Source organism: Talpa europaea (genome assembly GCF_964194135.1).
Source record: "Talpa europaea genome assembly, chromosome: 14".
NCBI lineage: Eukaryota > Metazoa > Chordata > Mammalia > Eulipotyphla > Talpidae > Talpa > Talpa europaea.
Window position 1 is genome coordinate 64,984,235 of NC_140082.1, and position 25,507 is coordinate 65,009,741.

The window sequence follows — 25,507 nt, forward strand, 5'->3', positions numbered from 1 at the left end:
GAGAACAAACCCGTAGAACCCAATCACAAAAAAATGAAGAGATAATCTTCCTATCAGATGTAGAATTCAAAATTGCCATTATGAAGAAAATTAAAGAATTGGAAGATTACAAAGAAAACTCTGAAAAGCAAATGAACGTCATGAGAAATAAGATCATTGAAGAGAACACTGAAATTGAGTTTTTAACTAAGAAAAATATGGAGAGTAAGGATATAAAAGAATAGTAGAGATGATTAAAAATATAAGAGAAAGCTATAGAAGTAGAATAGACAAAATGGAAGAATAAATCAATGCATTTGAAGACATGAAAGAACAATGAATTTGGGTAGAAAAAGAGAGAAGCAAGGTAAAAAAAACCATGAGGAATTACTGCAATAATTATCTGACTCCATGAGGAAATGAAATATAAGAATATAGAGACAGAGAAGGGAACAGAATATGTATTCAAAGAAATAATGGAGGACAATTTCTTAAACATAAAGAAGGGAATAAATGTACAAATCCAGGAAGCTCAAAGATCCACAAGACACCTAAGCAAAAGGAGACCAAGGTTTTTACTAGTAAATATTTCAAGAGTTCAAGGCAAAGAAAGAACAGTGAAGCTGGCAAGTGGGAAGAAGCAGATAACCTATAAAGGTATACTCATCTGGCTAATATAGGACTTCTCTAAAGAAACTCTACGAGCAAGGAGAGAATGGAACAAATAGGTAAGGGCAAAAATCCTTTTTTTACTCTATCTAGCAAGAGTCTCCTACAGCTATTAGGGAGATATAAGGCCTTTGCTGACAAACAAAAACTGAAGGAGTTTGCAAACACTATGTCCCTCATTCAAGAAATTTTGAAAGGAGTTCTTATACCCAAATCAAAGAAAGGAACATACACAAAGAACTAAACAGGGAAACAGAACCACAAAAGTTAAGGACAAAATGATAGCAACATCAGTAATCACTCAAAATGTGCATGGACTGAACTCGCCAATTAAAAGGCACAGAATATCTGACTGGATCATTTCCTGCTATCTCCCAGAATGCACCTGAGCTTCAAAGAGAAACATCAACTCAGGTTAAAGGGTTGGAAAACAATCCGACAAGCACAAAGAGCTCAAAGGAAGTAATAAATAGCCATACTTATATCAGACAAAATAGCTTTCTAGTTAAGAAAGTTATCAAGAGTTAGGGGTGGACACTGTAATGATCTGGGGAACACTACATGAGGAAGATATATCATTCATTATATATATATATATATATATATATATATATATATATATATATACACTCGCTAATTGAAAGAACACCAAAATATATTAGGCAACTACTATCAATTCTGAAAGAGACATTGGGAAGAACAGTTCTAGTAGGGAATTTTAACACCCATTCTCACCTCTGGGCAGATCAACTGACAGAAAATAAATAGGGATGCAATATCCTTAAATAAAGAAATAGACCACAGGGACCTAAAAGATAAATATAAAGCACTGCACCCAACAAAAACCTTAATATCTATTTTCTTCATACACATGGGACAGCCTCCAAAATTGTCTATATATTACTTAACAACTCAAGACTTAGCAAATTAAAAAATATCAAAATAATACAAAGAATCTTCTCTGACCATAAAGGTATTAAACTAAAAACCAAACAAAAAAGAAAACAGTGTAAACCCCAATACATGGTAATTAAACAACACACTACTGAAAGACTACTGGGTTAGGAGGAAATCAGAGAAGAAATAAAGAAAATACCTTGAAATCAATGACAATAAGGCCACAACTGTCCAGAATTTATAGGAGGCAGCAAAAGCAGTAAGAAGAAGAAAATACGTAGCAGTATGAGTCTACATCAAGAGAAAGAACTCAAGTAAATAAACTTCTCTCATCTCAAAGAATTAGAAAAAGGAAAACAAACCAAACCCAAAAGAAGAAAGGAAATCATAAAAAAGCAAAAGTAAGTGAAACAGAAATTAAAAAGACAGTCCAAAAGATTAATGAAACCGAAAGCTGGTTCTTAGAGAAAAAATAAACAAAATAGACGAATCTCTAGCTAGACTCACGAAGAAAAAGGGGGGGAAGTACACACAGGATTAGAAATGAATGACAAGATGTTACAACAGACATGCCACGAAATTCAGACAATAGAGATTACTTTGAACATCTATATGCTAATAAGTAGCATTAAGTAACATTCTTAGAACTAGACAATCATCCAAGACTGAATAAGGAAGAAACAGAAAACATGAATAGGCCAATCAAAGCAAGGAAATTGAAATAGTAATCAAAATTCTTCCCAAAAACAAAAATCAAATGGGTTCACCAGTGAGTTCTATCAAACATTAAAAGATGAGCTAATACCTATCCCATACAATCTCTTTCAAAAAATCAAGAAAGATGGAATACTTTCAAATATATTCTATGAGGCCAACGTCACTATAATACCAAAACCAAACCAAAACAACACACACACACACACACTATTGACCAATAATGACATTCTTTTTTCCTCTTAACTGATTAAAAGGCAATTTTATCAAACAATATGTATTTAATTGGAACTTGCACTTAAACATAGAAATATAATTAAATTGCTGATAGCACGCAATAAAAGGGATGGGAGCACAGCAGGTGGCAGCAGTTGGAAATTCAAGTCTGCAGTATCAAAGGAAGTGCAACCGATATGGTAAATAAGAAAGTTAACACATGATACACATGTACATTGGACTCTCCTTCCTTTTCTCAGTTTCTTTAAATGACCTAAAACTAGTTAAAGTAAACAATTCATCATTAGGTTCCGAGTATACATAGATGTAACATACATAACCACAACAGCAAAATAAGGGGAAGGGGGAATAGAGCTACACATTGAGGAATACATTCTTAAATCTCACTAGAATTAAGTTAGTATAAATATGAATGATTCTGAGAATACGTATACAACTGAAACCAGAGCCTGGCACAAGTCCCACGGCAAGACCTGCTCTTTCTGCCACAGCCTGAGTAGCATGAGCACTTGGGGTAGCGGTGGTGGTTTCCTGCCTGTAGGGTACATGATTTTTGGGCTTTTCTGCCCTCCCCACATTAGGATTGTCCTGCCTGGTGGGGCACCTGCATTTGTTACATTGTTAGAAGTTGTATTGTTTACTTCTGTGGGCCATGACTGCAGTATTGAGATATTGGCCAAGGAAAGCTGAGGCAGGAGAAGAGGCAGGAGAGAGAAGGGAAGAAGGAAGGCCAGAGAAGCCCAGAGTGAAGACTTGCCAGGGGCTCGGAGGCCTGCCAGTCTCCTGGGCCCCCAGCACCCCTGCCTGCCGTGTACCTGGTTGCTACACTACATGTAAAAGCTCAATAAAAGCCTGAGAAAGCCACCAAGGGCTCCAGGACTCTTCCTGTACCAGGTCTGCTCGGATCATAGAAAACCTGCTCAGTGGCCCATCCTGGCACTACACTGCCACAAGATTTGCTCCCTGCTGGGGACCTCTCATTTCCCAGAAGCCAGCTGGGTTTGAGAGTGGAGACCCTAAGACTCCTGTGGCAAAGAAGAGTTTACCACTGGTTGTCCAGGTGCCACCTCTGGGCAGCCAAACCACCCTGCAGCAGAAAGCTGGAGGGGCCTACATGGAGACCCTCAAAGGGCCGGTTTGAGGGCCTGCAGGTGCTAGCCAGGTGTGAGCTCTGGAGCACCTCTTTCCTCTTGGGGCTCTGGTGTCCAGTCCCAGAAGCTGCATGTGGGCAGTGTGATTGGCAGGGGTGCGGGGCATTTCAGCAGGAGCCAACCTTCCTTGTGACACTGCTGCTGCTGCCAACACTGTGCATTATTACTGCAGGTTCAGTGAGCACCAATGCAGGTGAGGCCCTAGAAACATCAACACATCCCTCTGACTTCAGTCAGCCACATGCCAATGTTGGAATCCCAGAACTAGCTCTTGAGTACAGCTTAGTCCAGGGACAAGGCCAAACTCAACCAAAGTGCCACTTCCCGGGAGGATTGTCAAATCCTACCAACAGTGCTGCCCTAACAGCAGGCAGACAAGTGCAACCCACTCAATAGGCTGCCTTTTCTTTTTTTTTCCTTGCCTTTTCATTTTATTGATGATCTTTCACTTTGCAGAAGCTTTTGTTTGATGTAGTTCCATTTGTTTATATTCTATTTTTCATGTTGGTAGAAACAAATCCACAAAACAACCCTAAGACAAATATCAAGAGCTCTTTACCTATTTTTAATTTTTTTCCTTACATCATTGTAGTCCCAATAGTTCTTCTGCCACCATATCCCCCGTGAACCATCACCATATTCCCTTGGGTTCTTCCCGCCCCTGTTTTGACTCCCTCTCCCTCCCCCTCCTTTGCTGTATTGCCTTAGTTCTATGGTCAGTGTGCTAGTTTTGCTTTTTCTTGAACTTTTGTTTGGTTTCTCTATATTCCACATATAAGTGATACCATCCAATATTTATCTTTTTCCTTCTGGCTTATTTCACTAGCATAATCCTTTCCAGCTCCATATATGTTGCCACTAATGGCATGAATTTATCTTTTTTGATCTCTGAGTAATATTCCATTGTGTAAATATACCACAGCTTTTGGACCCATTCGTCTATTTTGGGGTATTTGGGTTGTTTCCATATGTTGGCTATTATAAATGGTTCTGCAATAAACATAGGAGGGCAGGTTTCCTTTTGAACTAGTGTTTTTGCATTCCTTGGGTATTCCAAGGAGCAGAATCACTGGATCATATGGTAGCTCCATTTTTAGTGCTTTAACTCCACACAGCTTTCCACAGTGGCTGGACCAGTTGATATTCCACCCAGCATTATAAGTGGGTTCCTTTTTCTCTACATCTTCTCCACCATTTGTTGTTTTCTTTTTTTTTCTTTTTTTAATGTGGGCCATTCTCACTGGAGTGAGGTGGTATCCAGTTGTGTTTTTGAATTGTATTTCCCTGATAATTAGTGGTATTGAACATTTTTCATGTTCCTGTTGGCCATTTTCATTTCTCCTTTGGATAAGTGACTTCTTAGTTTTTCTGCCCATTTTTTGACTGGGTTGTTTGCTTTGTTTCTGTTGAGTTGTGTGAGTTCTTTGGAGATCGTTGATATCAGTCCCTTATCAGATATATGGTGTGCAAATATTTCTTCCATTGAGTAGGATGTCTCTTTGCTTTGATTTCTATCTCTTGCTAAATGACAAATATTTAGCAAAATATTCTGCAATTTTAGTTGGATGTAGTCTCAATTGTTTTATCTTCTTTGTTTTCCTTGCTTCTGGAGAAGAATCCCCAAAGATGTTCCTGAGGTTTATGTCAGTCATGGAATGTTTTACCTATGTTTTCTTCTACATATATTATGGTTTCAGGTTTTATATATACTCAAGTTGCTTTTAAATTGCTTTTTGTATATGGTGTGAAATAGTAGTCTAGTTTCATTCTTTTGGGACTGATTGCATATGGAAAGATTACTGATTTTTCTTTTCTGTATTGATTTTGTAATGTGCTAATTTACTAAATTGGTTTACTGTTTTAATTAGTCTTCCTGTGGGTTTTTTAGGGTTATCTACATATATTATCATAGCATCTGCAAAAAATGATAGTTTTACTTCTTTCCCTATTTGGATCCCTATTATATCTTTCTCTTTGCTAATTTCCCTAGATCAGACCTCCAGTATTATATTGAAAAGCAGAGGTGAGAGTAGACATCTTTGTTTTGTTCCAGATCTTAATTGGAAGAATTTCAGTTTTTCACCATTAAGAATGATATTAACTGTGGCTATGTCATAGAAGGCTTTTATTATGGTATGATATGACCATTTTATCCTGAGCTTTTTGAGGGCCTTCATCATAAATAGATGGTGGACTTTATCAAATGCCTTCTCAGCATATATATTTATATAATCATACTGTTTTTATTTTTCTTTGTATTGATGTGGTAATTAGGTTAATTGATTTATGGATGTTGAACCATCCTGTGTCTCTGGAATAAACCCCACCTGGTCATAGTAGGATGCACTGTTGGATTTGGTTTGCTAAGATTTTATTGAGGATTTGTGCATCTGTAGTTCATTAGGGAGATTCGACTGTAGTTTTCTTTTTTTGTACTGTCTTTGCTTAGTTTTGATACTAGCGTAATGTTGGCCTGTAAAATATATTTGGTAGTTTTCCTTCTTTCTCAATTTTGTGAAAGAGTTTTTGCAGAATAGGTATTAGCTCATCTTCGAACATTTGGTAGAACTTGTTTGAAACCATCTGGTCCTTGGCTTTTGTTTTTTGGGAGGGTTTTGGTTACTATTTCAATTTCACTGCTTGCAATTGATTTAAGTTATCTATTTCCTTTTTGTTCTACTTTGGGTGATTGTGTAGTTCTAAGAATTTTTCCATCTCACCTAGAAGGCTGATCTTGATTGCATATAATTGTTGTCAGTAATCTCTAATTATCTTCTGGATATCTACTGTGTCTGTTTTAATTTCTGCTCTTTCATTTATAATCTTACTCATTTGGTTTTTTTTCCCTTTTTTTCTTTGTGAACCTATAGAGGTTTGTCTATTTTATTTTATCAAGAACAAGCTTTGGTTTCACTGATCTTTTGGACTGTTTTTTTTTTTTCTATTTCATTTATTTCTGCTTGAATTTTTATTATTTCCTTTCTTTTACTGGCTTTTGGGTGTTTTTTTTTTTTTTTATTCTTTTTCTAGTTCCTCAAGATGGGAGATTAGGTTTTATCTTTGGGTCATTTCTTGCTTCTTGATATGTTTGCTATATACTTTCCTCTTAATACTGCTTTTGTTGAGTCCCATATGTTTTGGAAAGTTGAGTCATCTTTGTCATTTGTCTCAATGTATTTTTAAATTTCTCTTTGATTTCTTCATTAACCCAGTAGTCTTTTAGTTTCCATTTAATGGGGGTGCTCCTTGATTTCTTTTCATAGATAATTTCTAGTTGGAAATATTTATGGTCGAAGATGATACTTGGTATGATTCAATCTTTATGTATTTTTTGATATTTGTCTTGTGACCCAGTATATAGTTGATCCTGGAGAATGATCTATGTGCACTTAAGAACAATATGTATTCAGGTTTTTGGAGGTGCAGTGTCCTATAGATGTCTGTTAAGCCTACGTGGTCTACATCTTTGTTTAGGACTATTTTGTCCTTATTTCTGTCTTGTTGATCTGTCCCTTGGTGAGAGTAGGGTGTTGAAGTCTCCCACCATATATGTATTTTCTCCAATGTCTGTTTTCAAAGATGATAGTAACTGTCTAAAGTATTTTGGAGCTTCCTCACTTGGTGAGTATATATTGATGAGTGTTATGTCTTTCTGGTGTATTGTCCTCTTGATCATTATATAGTGTTCTTTGGACAGCTTTTATAGTGTCTCTTGTCACATTTTCTAGTTTGACGTCTGTTTTATCTCCTATAAGTATAGCTGCACCTGCTTTCTTTTGGGAGTCATTTGCTTGTAGAATTGTTTTCCAACCCTTTACTTTCAAACCATGCTTATCTTTAAAGTTTAAATGTGTTTCCTGAAGGCAGCAAAGGTTGGATTCTGTTTTCCAATCCAGCATGCTATTCTATACATTTTTTTGGTATTTTTTTAAACATTTATCATTTTTTTTTTACATTTTTTAGACAATATTTGCTTCCCCCACTCCCTCAGATTGAGTCCCCCTAGAATTTCCTTCCCTAAGGCACCCGTGCACCATCACCACAGTCTCCTGTGCTCCTCGCTCTCTCCCTCTCACCCCTCTCCCTCCTCCTCCCCTGCAGGATGTCTCTGGTTTAGAATTATCTGTTTTTGCTTTGTTGTGGTTTGTACTGTTATTATTATTTTTTTACATTGATGTCTTATTTGGTTCCCCCATATTCCTGTTATAAGTGAAACCATCTGATATTTTTCTTTTTCCTTCTAGCTTATTTCACTGAGCATAATTCCTTCTAGCTCCATCCATGTTGCTGCGAATGGCATGAGTTTATCTTTTTTGATTGATGAATAATATTCCATCGTGTATATATACCACATCTTCTTGATCCAGTCATCTTTTTTTGGGCATTTGGGTTGTTTCCAGGTTTTACCTATTGTAAATAGTGCTGCAATAAACATGGGTGTACAGGTGCTCTTTTGAATCAATGTTTTTGTGTCCTTTGGGTAGATCCTTAGTGGTGGAATTGCTGGATCATATGGTAGCTCCATTTTTAGTAGACTGAGGAACCTCCAGACAGCTTTCCACAGTGATTGGACCAGTTTGCACTCCCACCAGCAATGTAGGAGAGTTCCTTTTTCACTGCATCCTCGCCAACATTTGTTGTTGCTTGTTTTTTTGATTGGTAAGTTTAGTCCATTAATATTGAGGCCGATTATTGATACATGGAAGTCTGTTATGCCATTTTGGTGATCATTTTGTGGTTCTATTCACCACCTTGTTCAGTTATAATTGTTCAATCCTCTAATGGTTTAGATTTTAAGGCTCCTTATAATATTTCTTGGAGTGGGGTTTAGTAGTAATACATTTCTGAAGATATTGTCTGAGAAGGTCCTTATTTTCCTTCATAAAGGAAGGAGAGCTTTGCAGGATAAAGTGTTCTTGGCTGGCATTTTTTTGTCTTGGAGTGTTTTGAATATGTTGCTCCATTCTCTCACTCATAGTGTTTCGTCAGAGAAGTCTGCTATTAGTCTGATTGGTTTTCCTTTATAGGTTATCTTTTTCTTTACCTTTATCAGCTTCATTCTTTTTTCTTTGTCTTGGACTCCTGGAAGCTTTGCTATTATGTGTCTTGCTGTAGTTTTCTTTTCCTTATGGTAGTTTGGTGGCCTTTTATCTCCCAGTATGTCTATTTTCAGTTTCTTCTTCAAGTTTGGGAAGTTCTCTTCAACTGATATCCTTGAATAGCTTGTCAGTTCCCTAGTCTCTCTCTTCTCCTTCTGGGATTCCTATAGCTCTTATATTTCCTTTCCTCATGGTGTAAGATAATTCATGAAGTGTTTCTTCATTCTTTTACTTTGTTCCTCTCTTTCGTTTTCTATGTTGGCTCTTTCTGTATCTGTATCTTCAAGAGTACTGATTCATTCTTCCATTTCAAAAGTTTATTTTCATGACTTTTCCCAGAATTTAAAAATTCTTCCATTGATCTTTTAATATCTGCAGTTTCTTTATTTTCTCATTTAAAGATTCTATCTCATCCTTCTGTTCATTGATTTTCTCATGGCATTCTGATCCTTTTATGCTTTAGTTTTTTAATTAAGATGATCCTGAATTCTTTATCTGTCAGAGAATTTCTTCCATATCAGTGTCACTGGGTTTTTCCTTTGGTGTTACAGTGTTCCCAGGAGGGCTTGCTTGATCATTTGTATTTTTTTCTCCCCATTGTCTGCTTTCATGTTTGTTCTAGGCACAGGGTCATGGTGCCACTGGTCCCTGAGGGCATGACTTCTGTCCACTCTTACCAGGTGTGTATTGATCTGCCTGAAGCTTGGGCCACAAAGGGTGGTGGGTGGAGATGGAAGTGGGTGCTCCTGCTTCTCCCCCCTCAGGTCCCGCCAACCAGACAGCTTCTGCTGGCTGGTGGGATTTCTAGGTGCTCTTAATTAGTGTGAATGTGTAGGGTAAGTGATTTTCAGGCTTTTCTGCCCTCCCACCCTTAGGATTGCATGCCTGATGGTGGGCACCTGCATTTGTTACATTTTTAGAAGTTGTGTTGTTTACTTCTGTGGGCCATAGCTGTAGTATTAAGACAGTCACCAAAAGAAGCAGAGGCAGGAGAAAGAACAGGAGAGAGAAGGGGAAAAAGAATGCCAGAAGAGAGAGAGAAGCCTAGGGTGATGACTTGCCGGGGGCTTGGAGCCCTGCTGGCCTCCTGGCTCCCCTGCATCCCTTGCCTGCCATGTACCTGGTTGCTGCACTACATGTAAAAGCTCAATAAAAGCCTGAGAAAGCCACCGAGGGCTCCAAGACTCTTCTTTACCTGTCTGCTCTAATCATAGGAAACCTGCTCTGTGCCCTTCCTGCCACTACAGAATGGATCTTAATACTGTACTCATGGCTGTGGGAGCTGGGTGGGGCCAGGGGTTCCTGTGGCTTCTGCCCACCACAATGCTTGGAGTATCCAAAGATCCCTGATATGGAGCCCCGCACCACAAGGCTCGTGCTGTGGCCCTGTCCACTGGCATGTGCAGCAGGCTGAGTGGGATGCACTTCCTAGTGTAGCTGGGGACAGCTGAGCGTCCCCAAATGCAAGGCACAGCAATTAAGGCTCCAGTCATGGCCTAGTCCATTTGGAGTCATGGGCAGGTTGAATGGTGTGGCTAGTGCTTGGTCTTTTGAAGTAAGACTGAATCATGTAATTCAGTCTAAAATTCTGCAGATTCCTGACATAGGGTGGGATACTGGTGTGTCCAGGCTGGGACCCAGTCTGGGCTGGAAGACAGTGGCCAGGTTGGTGGGATGGGCTTCTTGGTGCAGCCAAATGCCTACAAAGAATGGACTCATTCTTCTTTGCCTGGTTTTCGGCTCTTGGTCATCTTGGAGAAGTGTTGTCCTATAATTGGTTCAGAGCATCTGGGTTTTGTTAGGAGCTCATTTCAGCCCTTTTTTGAGTTGTTTTTGGGAGATAGCTTGATCCCAGCCTATTCTACCATGTTGTGGGTAGAGTCTACCTATGTTTTTTTCTTTCATGTATTTTAGATTTCAGGTCTTATATTCAAATTTTTTATCCATTTTGAATTGCTATTAGTATATTTTGTAAGATATTGTTCTTGTTTCATTCTTTTATATGTGGCTTTCCAGGTTTCTCTGCATGATTTATTAAAGAGACTTCCTTCTCCATTTTATAATCTAGTCTCTTTTGTCATAAATTTGGTATCAATATATATGTGATGTTATTTCTTCTCTTTCCATTCCATTCCATTGATTAGTGCGCCTGTTTATAGTCCAATATCATACTGCTTTGATTACTGTTACTTTTTTTGCATTTTTAAAATTAATAAATTTTTTATTTATATATATTTTACATCATTTTTCATTTTGTACAATGTATGCTTTCTCCTGTCAGGTTTAGTCCTTGTGAAATTCCCACCACCAATTCACCCGTGCTCTTCCCGTCCCTGATTACTGCCACTTTTTAAGATAGCTGTAAGTCATGATGATGATACCTCATGTTGTTCTTTTCTCAGGATTGTTTTGCTATTTGAGGTCCTTTACAATTCCATACAAACTTTGTGACTTTTTTTGTTCTTTTTCTGTGAAGAGTGTCATTTCAATCTTAATAGGGATTGAGTTAAATCTGTGTATTGCTTTAGGTAAAATAGGGATTTTGACAATATTATTACAATCCATGAACACAAATTGTCTTTCCAATTCTTTGTGGTGTCTTTTTTCATCAGTGTGTAATAGTTTTTAGTATACAGTTCCTTTACTTCCTTGTTTAGATTTATTCCAAGGGATTTTATTGTGTTTGCTGTGATTGTGAATGGTATTGTCTTCCTCCTATCTCTATTTGTCTTAGGTCATTGTTTGCATATAGAAAGTCAACAGATTTTTGCATATTGATTTTAAACCCAGCCACTTCACCTTATTTATTTATTTCTAATATTATTTTGGTGGTTTCTTTATGGTTTTATACATATAATATTATGTCATCTGTATATAGGGACAGTTGTTTTTTTTAATATTTTATTTTATATAATTCTTACATCATTTTTCATCTTTGCACAATGTATGCACTTTCATTTTGGTTATATTCCCCATACAATTGCACCCCCCTTATTTTGACTCTAGTTCTTCCTCTTCCCACCCCTCCATCCCCCCCCCATAATGTGTCTTTGGTTTATAGTTACTTGTTGATTTTGATGATTACTTTGTATTGATTAGTCTTTTTTTTTTTTTTAAAGATTTATTTATTTATTTATACAAGCACTGGGTACAGTTAGAAGCGTGGGAGGATGAGAGAATTCACCAGAGCCAGAGCAGAGAGCAGAATAGGCAGACTATGGAAGTACACTGCTGAGGGGAGCAGGGGGCAGCAGGAGAGGTCTGTGCACCATGTGGGACCCTCGCCCGGCGGCCGGGGATCGAATTGGTGCTGCAGAGGCTGTGGGCAGCTTCACAACCCAGCGCTCAACCACTACGCCATCAGGGAGGTCCTGTATTGATTAGTCTTTTTCCTGGTCTCTTATTTAGGTTTTCTAAATTCCTTCTATGAGTGAGACCATCCGGTATTTTTCTTTTTCTTTCTGACTTATTTCACTGAGCATTACCCCTTCTAGCTCCATCCATGTTGCTGCAAACTGCATGTTTATCTTTTTTGATTGCTGAGTAATATTCCATTGTATATATGTACCACATCTTCTTGATCCAGTTCATCTATTTTTGGGCTTTTGGGTTGTTTCTATAGCTTAGCTATTGTAAATAGTGCTGCTATAAACATAGGCATGCAGGTGCCCTTTGGAATTAATGTTTCTGTGTCCTTTGGGTAAATACCTAGGTGTGGAATTGCTGGATCATATGGAAGCTCTATGTTTAGTAGGTCAAGAAATCTCCACAGAGCTCTCCATAGTGGTTGGACCAGTTTGCACTCTCACCAATAGTGCAGGAGAGTTCCTTTTTCTTCACATCCTTGCCAACATTTGTTGTTGCTAGTTTTTTTAATATGTGCCATTCTCACTGGTGTAAGATGGTATCTCATGGTACTGTTGATTTGCATTTCCCTGATTACAAGTGATGTTGAACATTTTTTCATATGCCTGTTGGCCATTTGCATTTCCTCTTTGGAGAAGTTTCTTTTTTTTTTTTTTTTTTTTTTTTTATAAATTTTATTGTTATATTCCCCATACAATTGCAGCCCCCCATTCTGACCCCAATCCCTCCCCTCCCGCCCCCGCCCCCCTAAAAGTGTCTCTGGTTCATAGTTTTTTGTTGATTTTGATTTTCACTTTCTTATAGTTATTCATTTTCCTGGTCCCTTATTTAAGTTTTCTAGATTCCTGCTATGAGTGAGACCATCCGGTATTTTTCTTTTTCTTTTTGGCTTATTTCGCTGAGCATGATCCCTTCCAGTGCCATCCATGTTGCAGCAAATTGCATGTGTTTATCTTTTTTGAATGCTGAGTAATATTCCATGGTATATATGTACCACATCTTCTTGATCCAGTCATCTATTTTTGGGCATTTGGGTTGTTTCCAAAGCTTAGCTATTGTAAACAGTGCTGCTATAAACATAGGGGTGCAGGTGTTCTTTGGAATTGATGTTTCTGTGTCCTTTGGGTAAATACCTAGGAGTGGAATTGCTGGGTCATATGGAAGCTCTATGTTTAGTAGGTCCAGAAATCTCCACACAGCTTTCCACAGTGGTTGGACCAGTTTGCACTCCCACCAACAGTGCAGAAGAGTTCCTTTTTCTCCACACCCTCGCCAACATTTGTTGTTGCTAGTTTTTTTAATATGTGCCATTCTCACTGGTGTAAGATGGTATCTCATGGTAGTTTTGATTTGCATTTCCCTGATGACAAGTGATGTTGAACATTTTTTCATATGCCTGTTGGCCATTTGCATTTCCTCTTCAGAGAAGTTTCTTTTAAGCTCTTCTGCCCATTTTTTGACTGGATTATTTTCTTTGTTGTGACAAACCTACAGCCAACATCAGACTAAATGGGGAAAACCTAAGACTTTTCCTCTAGGATCAGGAAAAAGACAAGGATGCACAATCTCACCACTATTAATTAACATAATATTGGAAATTCTGGACAGAGAAATTCGTCCAAAAAAAAAAAAAGTAGTAAGCAGACTAGAAAGGAAGAAATAAGAATTTTAGACTGAATTGTGTTATTTTTATATAGGAATTCCCATAAAAAAACTGTTCCTATAAGACAATAACCAAAACAAAGAGAAACCCCACCGACTAGGAGAAAATTTTTGCACACAACACTAATGATAAAGAACTGATCACAAAAATCTACAAAGAGCCGATGAGACTCAACAAAAACAAAGAAAATAATCTTCTCCAAAGAGAAGAAGTTTCTTTTTAGCTCTTCTGCCCATTTTTTGACTGGATTATTTTCTTTGTTTTTGTTGAGTCTCATCGGCTCTTTGTAGATTTTTGTGATCAGTTCTTTATCATTAGTGTTGTGTGCAAAAATTTTCTCCTAGTCGGTGGGGTTTCTCTTTGTTTTGGTTATTGTCTTATAGGAACAGTTTTTTTATGGGAATTCCTATATAAAAATAACACAATTCAGTCTAAAATTCTTATTTCTTCCTTTCTAGTCTGCTTACTACTTTTTTTTTTTTTGGACGAATTTCTCTGTCCAGAATTTCCAATATTATGTTAATTAATAGTGGTGAGATTGTGCATCCTTGTCTTTTTCCTGATCCTAGAGGAAAAGTCTTAGGTTTTCCCCATTTAGTCTGATGTTGGCTGTAGGTTTGTCATTTATGGCCTCTATTATCTTTAGGTATTTTTCTTCTTTATCCACTTTATTAAGTTTTTATCATACAAGTCATGCTGAATTTTATCAAAAATTTTTTCTGCATCAGCTGAGATGATCATATGATTTTTATCTCTCATTTTGTTGATTTGATTAATCACATTAATGGATTTGTGATGGAACCACCCTTGAATCCCTGGAGTAAAGCCCACTTGGTCATGGTGTGTTGCAAAAGGATAATCGAGAGGTGACCTGAGTACGGCAAGGGAAAGGGCTGACCGAAAAGCTTGAGAAAACTCATGCACATCAGAGCGAAAAACCACCCAGGAGGGACGCCCTGAACTTGCTTTGTCCTTGGAAGTCACCTCAGTCATTACCAAGCAACAGAGGCCCACTAGGGCAGACATGTCTGATAAGCTCAAGGCCTCACAGCCGAAGGGCTCACATACGAGATGTGTATGAGCTCACGTACATGGCCTGCAAGGCAAGATTGTTTTGGCTTTCTCTGACTTGTGAAAAAACACAGATGTCTTTTGTTCATAATTCCTATATAACCATGCTGAGAAAAATAGAAAATCACTGCTTCTTGCTCATAGCAGTCCCCCATCAGGTGTGTCCTTCGCGATCAGTGTCCCAGGTCTCCGAGTCCACTAGGAGGCTCACAATGGTGTTTGATTTTGTTAATGCATTGTTAAATTTGCTTTGCTAATGTCTTGTTCAGGACTTTTGCATCTATTTTCATCAGAGAAATCGGCTTGCAGTTCGTTTTTTTGTGCTATTTTTACTGGTTTTGGTATGAGTGTTATGTTGGCCTCATAAAATGTAGTTAGGAAGCACTCCCTCCTTTCAATTTTTTGGAAGAGTTTGAGTAGATATTTTGCAATAAAAAAGAATTAAATCTGACACGTATGACCACATGGATGAAGCTTGAAAGTACTACGCTAACGGAAACATGGCAGTCACAAAAGATCCCTTATTGTATGATTCTCTTGATGTGAAGTATCCACAACAGGCAAATCCATCAAGACAGAAAATTAGTAGTGTCAAGAATAGAGGGAAGAGTGAATAAGGCTTCTTTTTGGATTTATAAAAATGCTCTAAAATTAGTGTTGATAGTTATACAACTCTGTTAATATACTAAAAGCTATTGAATTGTATACTTCAAAGGGGTAAATTGCATGGTATATTATTTATAACTCAGTAAAATATTAAAAATAGAAAAGAAACAAATGGGACTTATAACTTTCCTATCTGTCTGCTCTATCAGACAAGCTTTCAGTTTGGTTTTTACATACTATTTCTTTTACTACCATATTTCCTAAAGTTTAATAACATCAGCAAGAATCTGAGCTCCAGATTCTGATTTACAAACAATGGCAATAAATGATGCTCTTTGCCCTTAAATTGAACTTCTCTGCAGCACCTAAATTTTATTTGCTTTGTCAAGTTAAGAAGTTGTTGAAGATCCTTGTTTATATTGCTCCTCTGTTTGGTATGCTCCACCTAATTAAGTATTTTTTATTTCTCTTTAATAATACCACTGTTGCTTCATAGGAAACTCCTCCCTAATTACCTTTCCTGCAAGTTTTACTAGGTGTACTCTATGTAATTAACTGCACCTGGGTTTACCTCCCTTGTAACATTTATTTGTTTACTTATCTCCCCATTAGCTATAAGGTCATTGAGTACAGAAATTTTATCATTTAGTTATAAGTACCGGCCATATGCATAGGTGCTCAACATATTAAGAAAGACTGTGCAAACCAACATAACCCACTAACAGATAAGTCATTTCTCAGGTGGAATTTGTGGTATATGTGTATGTTCTGCCAGTAATTATTACATCACACTACTGCCTCTCATTGTTACAGTCAGGAGAATATATTTTGACATATTGATAGGTCTTGTCATTCGTGATGGGGACTATATTAATATTGTTGCCATATATAGTAGGGACTATATAACAATATTCATAATAAATTTTGAAATTGTAACTCAGGAGTCTGAGTGGCATTTTTTAAGTTAGTAAATAACTGATAATCACACCTTTTTTTGTGAATCATAAAAGTAGTTATTTGGAAATAACATAAAGGTATTTTATAAAATTCCATCAGGGTTCTAAAATCTTTTACTTTAAGTTTCTGATATATATTTCATTAAATTTTAAAGAGGAACTCCATGTTTGAAATTAAAAATTCATTACCCATTATCCATTTTCTCATTTGGGAAATAAACTTTTCTTCTCAGAATTGTATGAATGACAGGCTTTTGTCCCAAAGAGGCCAACAGCTTGCTCAATAGAACGGAATACTGTAAAAAAAAAAATCCTCCTTTTACTCTTTCTGTAGCCAAAATTATTCTGGAAATTACACTGTGATATATTTAACTTATTATTTTAATTAACATACTATCTACATTTATAAATTTACTGCAATTTCAAGATTCAGATTTTTTTCCACCAGAACCTCTCCCCACTCCATTAAAATGAAAGGATTATATAAATAAGTCACAACAGAATTTCTAAAATATCAAAATACTATGTGTAGTCGAATCCTGAATGAACTGGGACTATTGAATGAACCAAGACTGTTTATTTAAATATATACCTTAGCTTTGATGTTAATGACTATGAAGTGGAGTTTTAAAAATTACCCCATGACTTTTTTAAAATATGACCCTGCTTTCAAAACAATAAGCTTTTTCAAGGTAGATTTTAAAAGGTACCTGGAGCATTTAAGAAAATATTTTCTTATACTCTATAGATAGATATTATGTGCTTCCTCTTTTTCTCATGAGATTTAAGAAGGTTAATTGACTGGAATTAGCCCTAATCAGATATTTCAGAATAAAGGCAAGTATTTCATTATGGGGTTTTCCTATATAAAAATTCTAATTCAGTTTATAAATCCCTAGATTATTTATGCCCTATCTCCATAGAGCTCCTGTTAAATTTCCTAGAAATATATCACCAACTGTAAAGAAGTCTTTACAATTGCTGAATATCATTTTGCACCAGGGACCTTTCTTTGCTGGAGACTGTGTGAACCCAGCAGAAGGCTCACCGAGGAGACAGAGGTAAGCTGGGAGGCTTGCCCATGCCGGGCGCCTTCTAACCTGCAGTTCCAGCCCAGAGGGTAGCAGCACCCACCACTGGGGCAGACGGGGTGTGCAGGGGAGCACGTTCGCGCATCGCCATTTTGCAGCAGGGGCCTTTCTTTGCTGGAGACTTGTGAACCCAGCAGAAGTTCCCCAGAGGAGCCAGTGGTGGGCTGGGAAGGTCACCCAAGATGCCGGCCAGTACCAGCAACACAGTGTCACAAGGAATACGGCAAATTAGAAAACAGGCAGTAGGGAGTAGAAAAACCACATGCAACCCAGCAATTCCTCAGCAAAAAAGCACACCACAAAAAGAAAACCATCTACCAGATTGCAACGACAGTAACTTGGAAGAACTTCTGAGCCTTCCAGATAGAAAATTTAAAATTGCTGTGATTAAAAAACTGACAGAAGTCATAAAGGAAAACAATGATAAGGGGAAAATAATTAATGACCAGAAGAATGAAATTGAGTCCCTAAAGAGGGAAGTAAAAGAAATGCAGGAGATCAAAGAATTAATGGAGACACTAAAGAACTCTGGGAAAAGCCATGAAAGCAGAATAGATGAAATGGAAGAACGAGTAAGTACTCTTGAAGACACAGAAATAAAAAGAACTAAAACAGAAAAGGAAGGAGAAGTACGAAGAAAAAAGACCGAAGAAAGACTTTGGGAACTATCTGACTCCATGAGGAAAGGAAATATAAGAGTTATAGGAATCCCAGAAGGAGAGGAGAGAGATGTAGGAACAGAGAAAATATTCATGGATATAATTGAAGAGAACTTCCCAAACGCGAAGAAGGAGTTGAAAATTGATATACAAGAAGCAAGAAGAACACCAAACTTCCATGACGAAAGGAAAAATACAGCAAGACACATAATAGTAAAACTCCCAAGAATCCAAGACAAGGAAAAAATAATGAAACTAACAAGAGGGAAGAAACAGATAACATTCAAAGGGAAACCAATCAGACTGACATCAGATTTCTCTGAAGAAACACTACGGGCAAGGAGAGAGTGGAGGGACATAGTCAACAGACTCCAAGAAAACAGATGCCAACCAAGAATACTCTATCCCACAAAGCTCTCCTTCCTCTTTGAAGAAAGAATAAGGACCTTCCCAGACAAACAGAAACTCTGGAATTTCATTACGACTAAACCCCCACTCCAAAAAATACTACAAGGAGTCCTAAAGCCAGAACCTCAGAGGGACGAATAACAACAAAAGAAGGCCAAAGAAAGTTATTAAAAGAATAAATAAATAAAATCAAAGGAAAGACAAACACAATGGCAAATACAGATGCTAACATATCAATACTAACTCTAAATGTAAATGGACTAAACTCTTCAATAAAAAGACACAGAGTTGCAGGCTGGATTAAGAAACAAAACCTAACCTTTTGCTGTCTCCAGGAAACACATTTAGCTGCAAAAGATAAAAATAGACTCAAAGTTAAAGGATGGAAAACAATCCTACAAGCAAATGGACCAAAGAAGAAGGCAGGGACAGCTATACTCATATCAGATAAAACAGATTTCAAACTTAAAAAGATAAAAGGAGACCCCAGTGGTCATTACATTATGATCAAGGGGACAATACTGCAAGAAGAAATAACACTCATTAACATATATTCACCAAACGAAGGAGCACCAAAATATATCAGACAACTATTGGCATCTCTGAAAACAGACATCAGAGAAAACACATACGTAGTGGGAGACTTCAACACACCACTATCAACAATGGATAGATCAACAAGACAAAAAATAAGTAAAGACACTAAAGCTCTAAATAAGGATCTAGAGTGCTTGGGCTTAACAGACATATATAGAACATTAAACCCCAAAAAAACGGAGTACACATTTTTCTCAAGCGCACATGGATCATTCTCTAGGATCGATCATATACTGGGGCACAAAACAAACATCAACAGATACATCAAGATTGAAATCATACCAACCATCTTTTCTGACCATGAAGGCATCAAACTAGAAATAAACCATAAAAAGAAGGCAAGTTACTCTCCTACCTCGTGGAGATTGAAACCCACACTACTGAAAGTCCACTGGACTAACGAGGAGATAAAAGAAGAAATTAAAAAATTCTTTGAATTGAATGACAAGGAGGACACCAATTTCCTAAATGTATGGGATGCAGCAAAAGCAGTAATAAGAGGAAAATATATAGCAATCGATGCTCACATCAGGACAAGAAAGAACTCAAAGAAACAACCTAATCTTGAAGCTCAAAGATCTAGAAAAAGAACAACAAAAAAAAAACCAAAACCAGTAGAAGAAAAGAAATAATAAAAACCAAAGCAGAAATAAATGAAATCGAAACTAAAAAAACAATCCAAAAGATCAATGAAACCAAGAGCTGGTTCTTCGAAAAAATCAATAAAATAGACAAACCCCTAGCCAGGCTCACAAAGGAAAAAAGGGAGAAAGCACAAATAAATAGGATCATAAATGAAAGGGGAGAAATCACAACAGACACAGCAGAAATCAAAAGAATAATCAGTAACTACTATGAACAGTTATATGGAAACAAGTTCAATAATCTGAAGGAGATGGACAAATTCCTACAACTCTACAATCACCCAAAGCTAGATAAAGAAGAAATAGAACACCTAAACACACCAATTACAAGCAGCAATATTGAAATGGTAATCAAAAACCTCCCCAAAAACAAAAGCCCAGGAGCTGACGATTTACAAATGAATTCTACCAAAGATTCAGAGACGAATTAGTGCCTATCCTTCACAAACTCTTCCAAAAAATTGAGAAGGAAGGGACAATACCAAACAAGTTCTATGAAGCCAACATTACACTAATACCAAAACCGAACAAGGACAACACGCAAAAGGAAAACTACAGGCCAATCTCCCTAATGAACACTGATGCAAAAATCCTCAATAAAATTTTAGCTATCAGAATCCAACAATGTATCCGTAAGATAATTCACCACGACCAAGTAGGATTCATTCCAGGGACACAAGGATGGTTCAACATCCGAAAATCAATCAACGTTATCCAACACATCAACAAAAAGAAATATAAAAACCATATGATAATATCAATAGATGCTGAGAAAGCTTTCGACAAAGTGCAACACCCGTTCATGATAAAAGCCCTTGAAATTCTTGGGATACAAGGAACATACCTCAACATCATAAAGGCCATCTATGACAAGCCAACAGCCAGTATCATTCTCAATGGTGAAAAGCTGAAAGCATTTCCCATAAAGATCTGGAACAAGACAAGGATGTCCACTCTCACCACTGCTTTTCAATATAATACTGGAAGTCCTAGCCAGAGCAATAAGACAAGAGAAAGACATCCAAGGAATCCAAATAGGAAAAGAAGAAGTCAAACTATCACTATTTGCAGATGATATGATAATATACATAGAGAACCCCAAAAACTCCACAGAAAAACTAATTCAACTCATCAATCAGTTCAGTAAAGTGGCAGGATACAAAATCAACACACAAAAGTCAGTAGCCTTCCTATACACAAACAATAAATCTGAAGAAGAAGAAATAAAAAAAACTATCCCTTTTATTATCAAAACAAAAAAAAATCAAATATATGGGAATAAATCTAACAAAAGAGGTAAAGGACCTATACAAAGAAAACTATAAAACACTGTTAAAAGAAATAGAAGAAGACACAAAGAAATGGAAAGACATCCCCTGCTCATGGATTTGAAGAATAAACATTATTAAAATGGCCATCCTACCAAAAGCAATATACAGATTCAATGCTATTCCAATCAAAATTTCAATGTCATTCTTCAAAGAAATAGAAGAATTATTGATGAAATTCATATGGAATCACCAAAAACCCCGAATAGCCAAAGCTCTCCTGAAAAAAAAAAAGAAGGGAATGGAGGCATCACACTTCCAGACTTCAAACTATACTACAAAGCCATAATCATCAAACCTGCATGGTATTGGAACAAGAACAGACACACAGACCAATGGAATCAAATAGAAAATCCAGAAATAAACCCACAGATTTATGGTCAACTAATCTTTGACAAAGGAGCAAAGACTATGCATTGGAGCAAAGAAAGTTTGTTCAATAAATGGTGCTGGGAAAACCGGGTCGCTACATGCAAAAGAATGAAGCTTGATCACTAATTCACACCATACACAAAAATCAACTCAAAATGGATTAAAGAACTAGACATAAGACCTGAAACCATAAAATACATAGAAGGAAATATAGGCAAAACACTACATGATATTCACATGAATGACATCTTTACAGACACATCACCCAAAGCAGTGATAGGGAAGGCAAAGATAAACAGCTCAGACTACATCAAATTAAAGAGCTTGGGCACAGCAAAAGAGACAATAACAAAAACAAAGAGAAACCCCACTGACTGGGAGAACATTTTTGCACACAACACTAATGATAAAGGACTGATCACAAAAATCTGCAAAGAGCTGATGAGACTCAACAACAACAAAGAAAATAATCCAGTCAAAAAATGGGCAGAAGAGCTAAAAAGAAACTTCTCTGAAGAGGAAATGCAAATGGCCAACAGGCATATGAAAAAATGCTCAACGTCACTTGTAATCAGGGAAATGCAAATCAAAACTACCATGAGATGCCATCTTACACCAGTGAGAATTGCACATATTAAAAAATCTAGTAACAACAAATGTTGGTGAGGTTGTGGAGAAAAAGGAACTCTCCTGCACTGTTGGTGAGAGTGCAAACTAGCCCAACCACTATGGAGAGCTATGTGGAGATTTCTGGACCTACTAAACATAGAGCTTCCATAGGATCCAGCAATTCCACTCCTAGGTATTTACCCAAAGGACACAGAAACATCAATTCCAAAGAGCACCTGCACCCCTATGTTTATAGCAGCACTATTTACAATAATTAAGCTTTGGAAACAACCCAAATGCCCAAAAATAGATGACTGGATCAAGAAGATGTGGTACATATATATCATGGAATATTACTCAGCATTCAAAAAAGATAAACACATGCAATTTGAGCCACATGGATGGTGCTGGAAGGGATCATGCTCAGCGAAATAAGCCAAAAAGAAAAAGAAAAATACCGGATGGTCTCACTCATAGCAGGAATCTAGAAAACTTAAATAAGGGACCAGGAAAATGAATAACTATAAGAAAGTGAAAATCAAAATCAATAAAAAACTATGAACCAGAGACAGTTTTTGGGGAGTGGGGGGCGGGAGGGGAGGGATTGGGGTCAGAATGGGGGGTGCAAATGTATGGGGAATATAAATATAAAATTTATTATTTAAAAAAAAGGATGCAAAAATGACCAATAGAGAGATAAAAATTCTGCAGTAAGCTATGGAATCAGACTAGACAAAATGGAGAGTTAAATCTGTGACCTTGAAGATCATATTGCACAAAGGACCCAAGTGGAAGAAGAAAGAAAAATATAAAGAAGTAAAATTGAGACACACTTCTAGATCTATCCAACTCCATTAGGAAAGGCAACATAAAGATAATGTGTGTCCCAAAAAGGGAAAAGAAATAAAGGGAACAAAGAGCTTACTTTAAATAATACAAAGGATAAATTTCCAAACATGGGGAAGGGGATAAACATACAAATCCATGAAGCTAAAAGAAAATCTGTCTATCTAAATGTAATGAGACCTAAACAGAAACACATAGTTGTGAATCTACCAAGTGTTCAAGACTAGCAAAGAATACTGAAAGTGTTTAGGGTGAAGATATAAACTATAAAGGAACTCCCATCAGGTTGACATCAGACTTCTCTGAGGAAACCCTACAGATGAGGAAAGAATGGAATGTTGTATTCAAAATTCTTAATGATTAAAAATTGCCATCCAAATCCTGCAAGACTCTACTTCTACATGGGGGAGAAATAAAGGCCTTCAGAGACAAACAGAACTAAAGGACTTTGCCCACACTAGACCTCCCCTACAAGAAATTTTGGAAGGAGAATTCCTATCTAAATTAAAACAAAGAAAATCCATAAAACTGCACAAGAAAATAGCTAAGACCAAGAAAATAAAGACAAGATGGCAGTAGTAATAATATCACCCTAAATGTCAATGGAGTGAACTCACCAATCAAAAGCAGACAGTGGCTGTTTGGATAGAAAAGTTAGTAATGGATAAAACATACCTGAACATAATGAAAACCAACATCATACAACTAAAATCATGCTTACTGGTGAAAAACTGAAAACTTTTCCTCTAAGATGTGGTTCAAAACAAGGATGTACACATTCACCACTACTATTCAACACAGTATTGAAACTTGTAGTAGAGTAATTGGGAAAGAGAAAGATATAAAAGCATTCCAAATTGGGTAAGAAGAAGTAAAACTGACACTATTTGTAGGTGAATTAATGATATATTAATACATAGGATATACCAAATAATCCACTAAAAACAAACTGAAATGATAAATAAATAAAGTAACACTTTAATATATCAATTCACAGAAATTAGTTGTGTTTCTGTATGAACACAATGAGCTAGATGAGAAAGAGCAAGAAGACATTTACAATTTCATCAAAAAGACTAAAATGCCTAGGAGTAAACTTAACAAAGGAGGCAAAGGACCTATACAATGAAAACTATAAGATGTGTTAAAAAAAATAGAAGAGACAAAAAAAAAGTAAAGTTATACCCTGTTCATGGATTGGAAAAATTAACATTGTTAAAATGACCATCTTACTCAAAGCAATAGAGAGATTCAATCTCAATCAAGATTCCAATGGCATTCTTCAAATAAATAAAACAAACATTAATGAAATTACAAAAGACCCCCAAATAGCCAAACTAGCCCTGATGAAAAAAAAAATGATAGTATTACACTCCCAGGACTCAAATTGTACTATGAAGCCATAAAAATTAAGACAGTGTGTGCTACTGGAACAAAAACAGACACACGGACCAATGGAACCGAATACAAAGCCCAGAAATAAAGCCACATATTTATGGGCAACTAATCTTTGACAAAGGAGCAAAGAAAGCAATGGAACTAGGACAGTTTGTTCAATAAATGTTGTTGGGAGAACTGGACTGCTACTTGCAAAAGAATGAAGCTAGACTGCTATCTCACACCATGCACAGAATCCAAATCAAAGTCGATTAAAAAAAAAAAACACCTGAATGTAACACCTAAAACCATAAAATATATAGAAGGAAATATAGGCTAAACACTACATTATATACATCTCAGTAACATCTTTAAAGACACATCCCTGAAAGCAAAGAAAGTGAAGAAAAAGATAAACTGGATTACATGAAAATAAATAGCTTCTCTATAACAAGAGACACTAACCAAAACAAAGAGACACCCTATTAGCTGGGAGAAAAATCTTTGCAGTCCATACAACTGATAAGGGACTGATCACAAAAATCTACAAAGAGCTCACACAACTCAACAAAAACAAAGTAAACAATTCAGTCAAAAAATTGGCAGTCACTAAAAAGACACATGCTCAAAGAGGAAATGCAAATGGTCAACAGGTATATGAAAAAATGTTCAACATCACTTTTAATCAGGGTAATGCAAATCAAAACCACAATGAGATACCACCTTATACCACTGAGAATGGCACACATTAAAAAAGCAGGCAACAACAAATGCTGGAGAGGATATGGTAAAAAGGGAACTCTCCTCTACTTCTGGTGGGAGTGCAAACTGGTCCAACCACTATAGACTCTGTGGAGGTTCCTCAGACTACTAAAAATAGAGCTACCATATGATCCAGTAATTCCACTCCTAGAAATCTGTCCAAAGGACACAAAAACATTAATTCAAAAAGATACCTGCACCCCTATGTTTATTGCAGCACTATTAATAATAGGTAAGATATGGAAACAACCCAAATGCCCCAAAATAGATGACTGGACAAGAAGTTGTGGTATATATATATACAATGGAATAAATACTATTCAGCAATCAAAAAAGATAAACTCATGCCATTCACAGCAACATGGACAAAACTTGAAGGGATCATGCTCAGTGAAATAAGCCAGAA

At 36.8% G+C, this 25,507-nt stretch overlaps 1 protein-coding gene across 1 annotated transcript in view; it reads right to left on the minus strand.

Annotated features, from left to right (window-relative positions):
- Positions 1–25,507, minus strand: part of CATSPERE (catsper channel auxiliary subunit epsilon) — a gene marked incomplete at both ends in the record, with an annotated part of 196,717 nt that overhangs the window by 113,652 nt on the left and 57,558 nt on the right. The window contains one exon of the mRNA XM_084254054.1: positions 16,598–16,704. Within this exon, the coding sequence (XP_084110180.1) occupies positions 16,598–16,704 (107 nt within the window). The remainder of the gene's footprint in view (positions 1–16,597; positions 16,705–25,507) is intronic.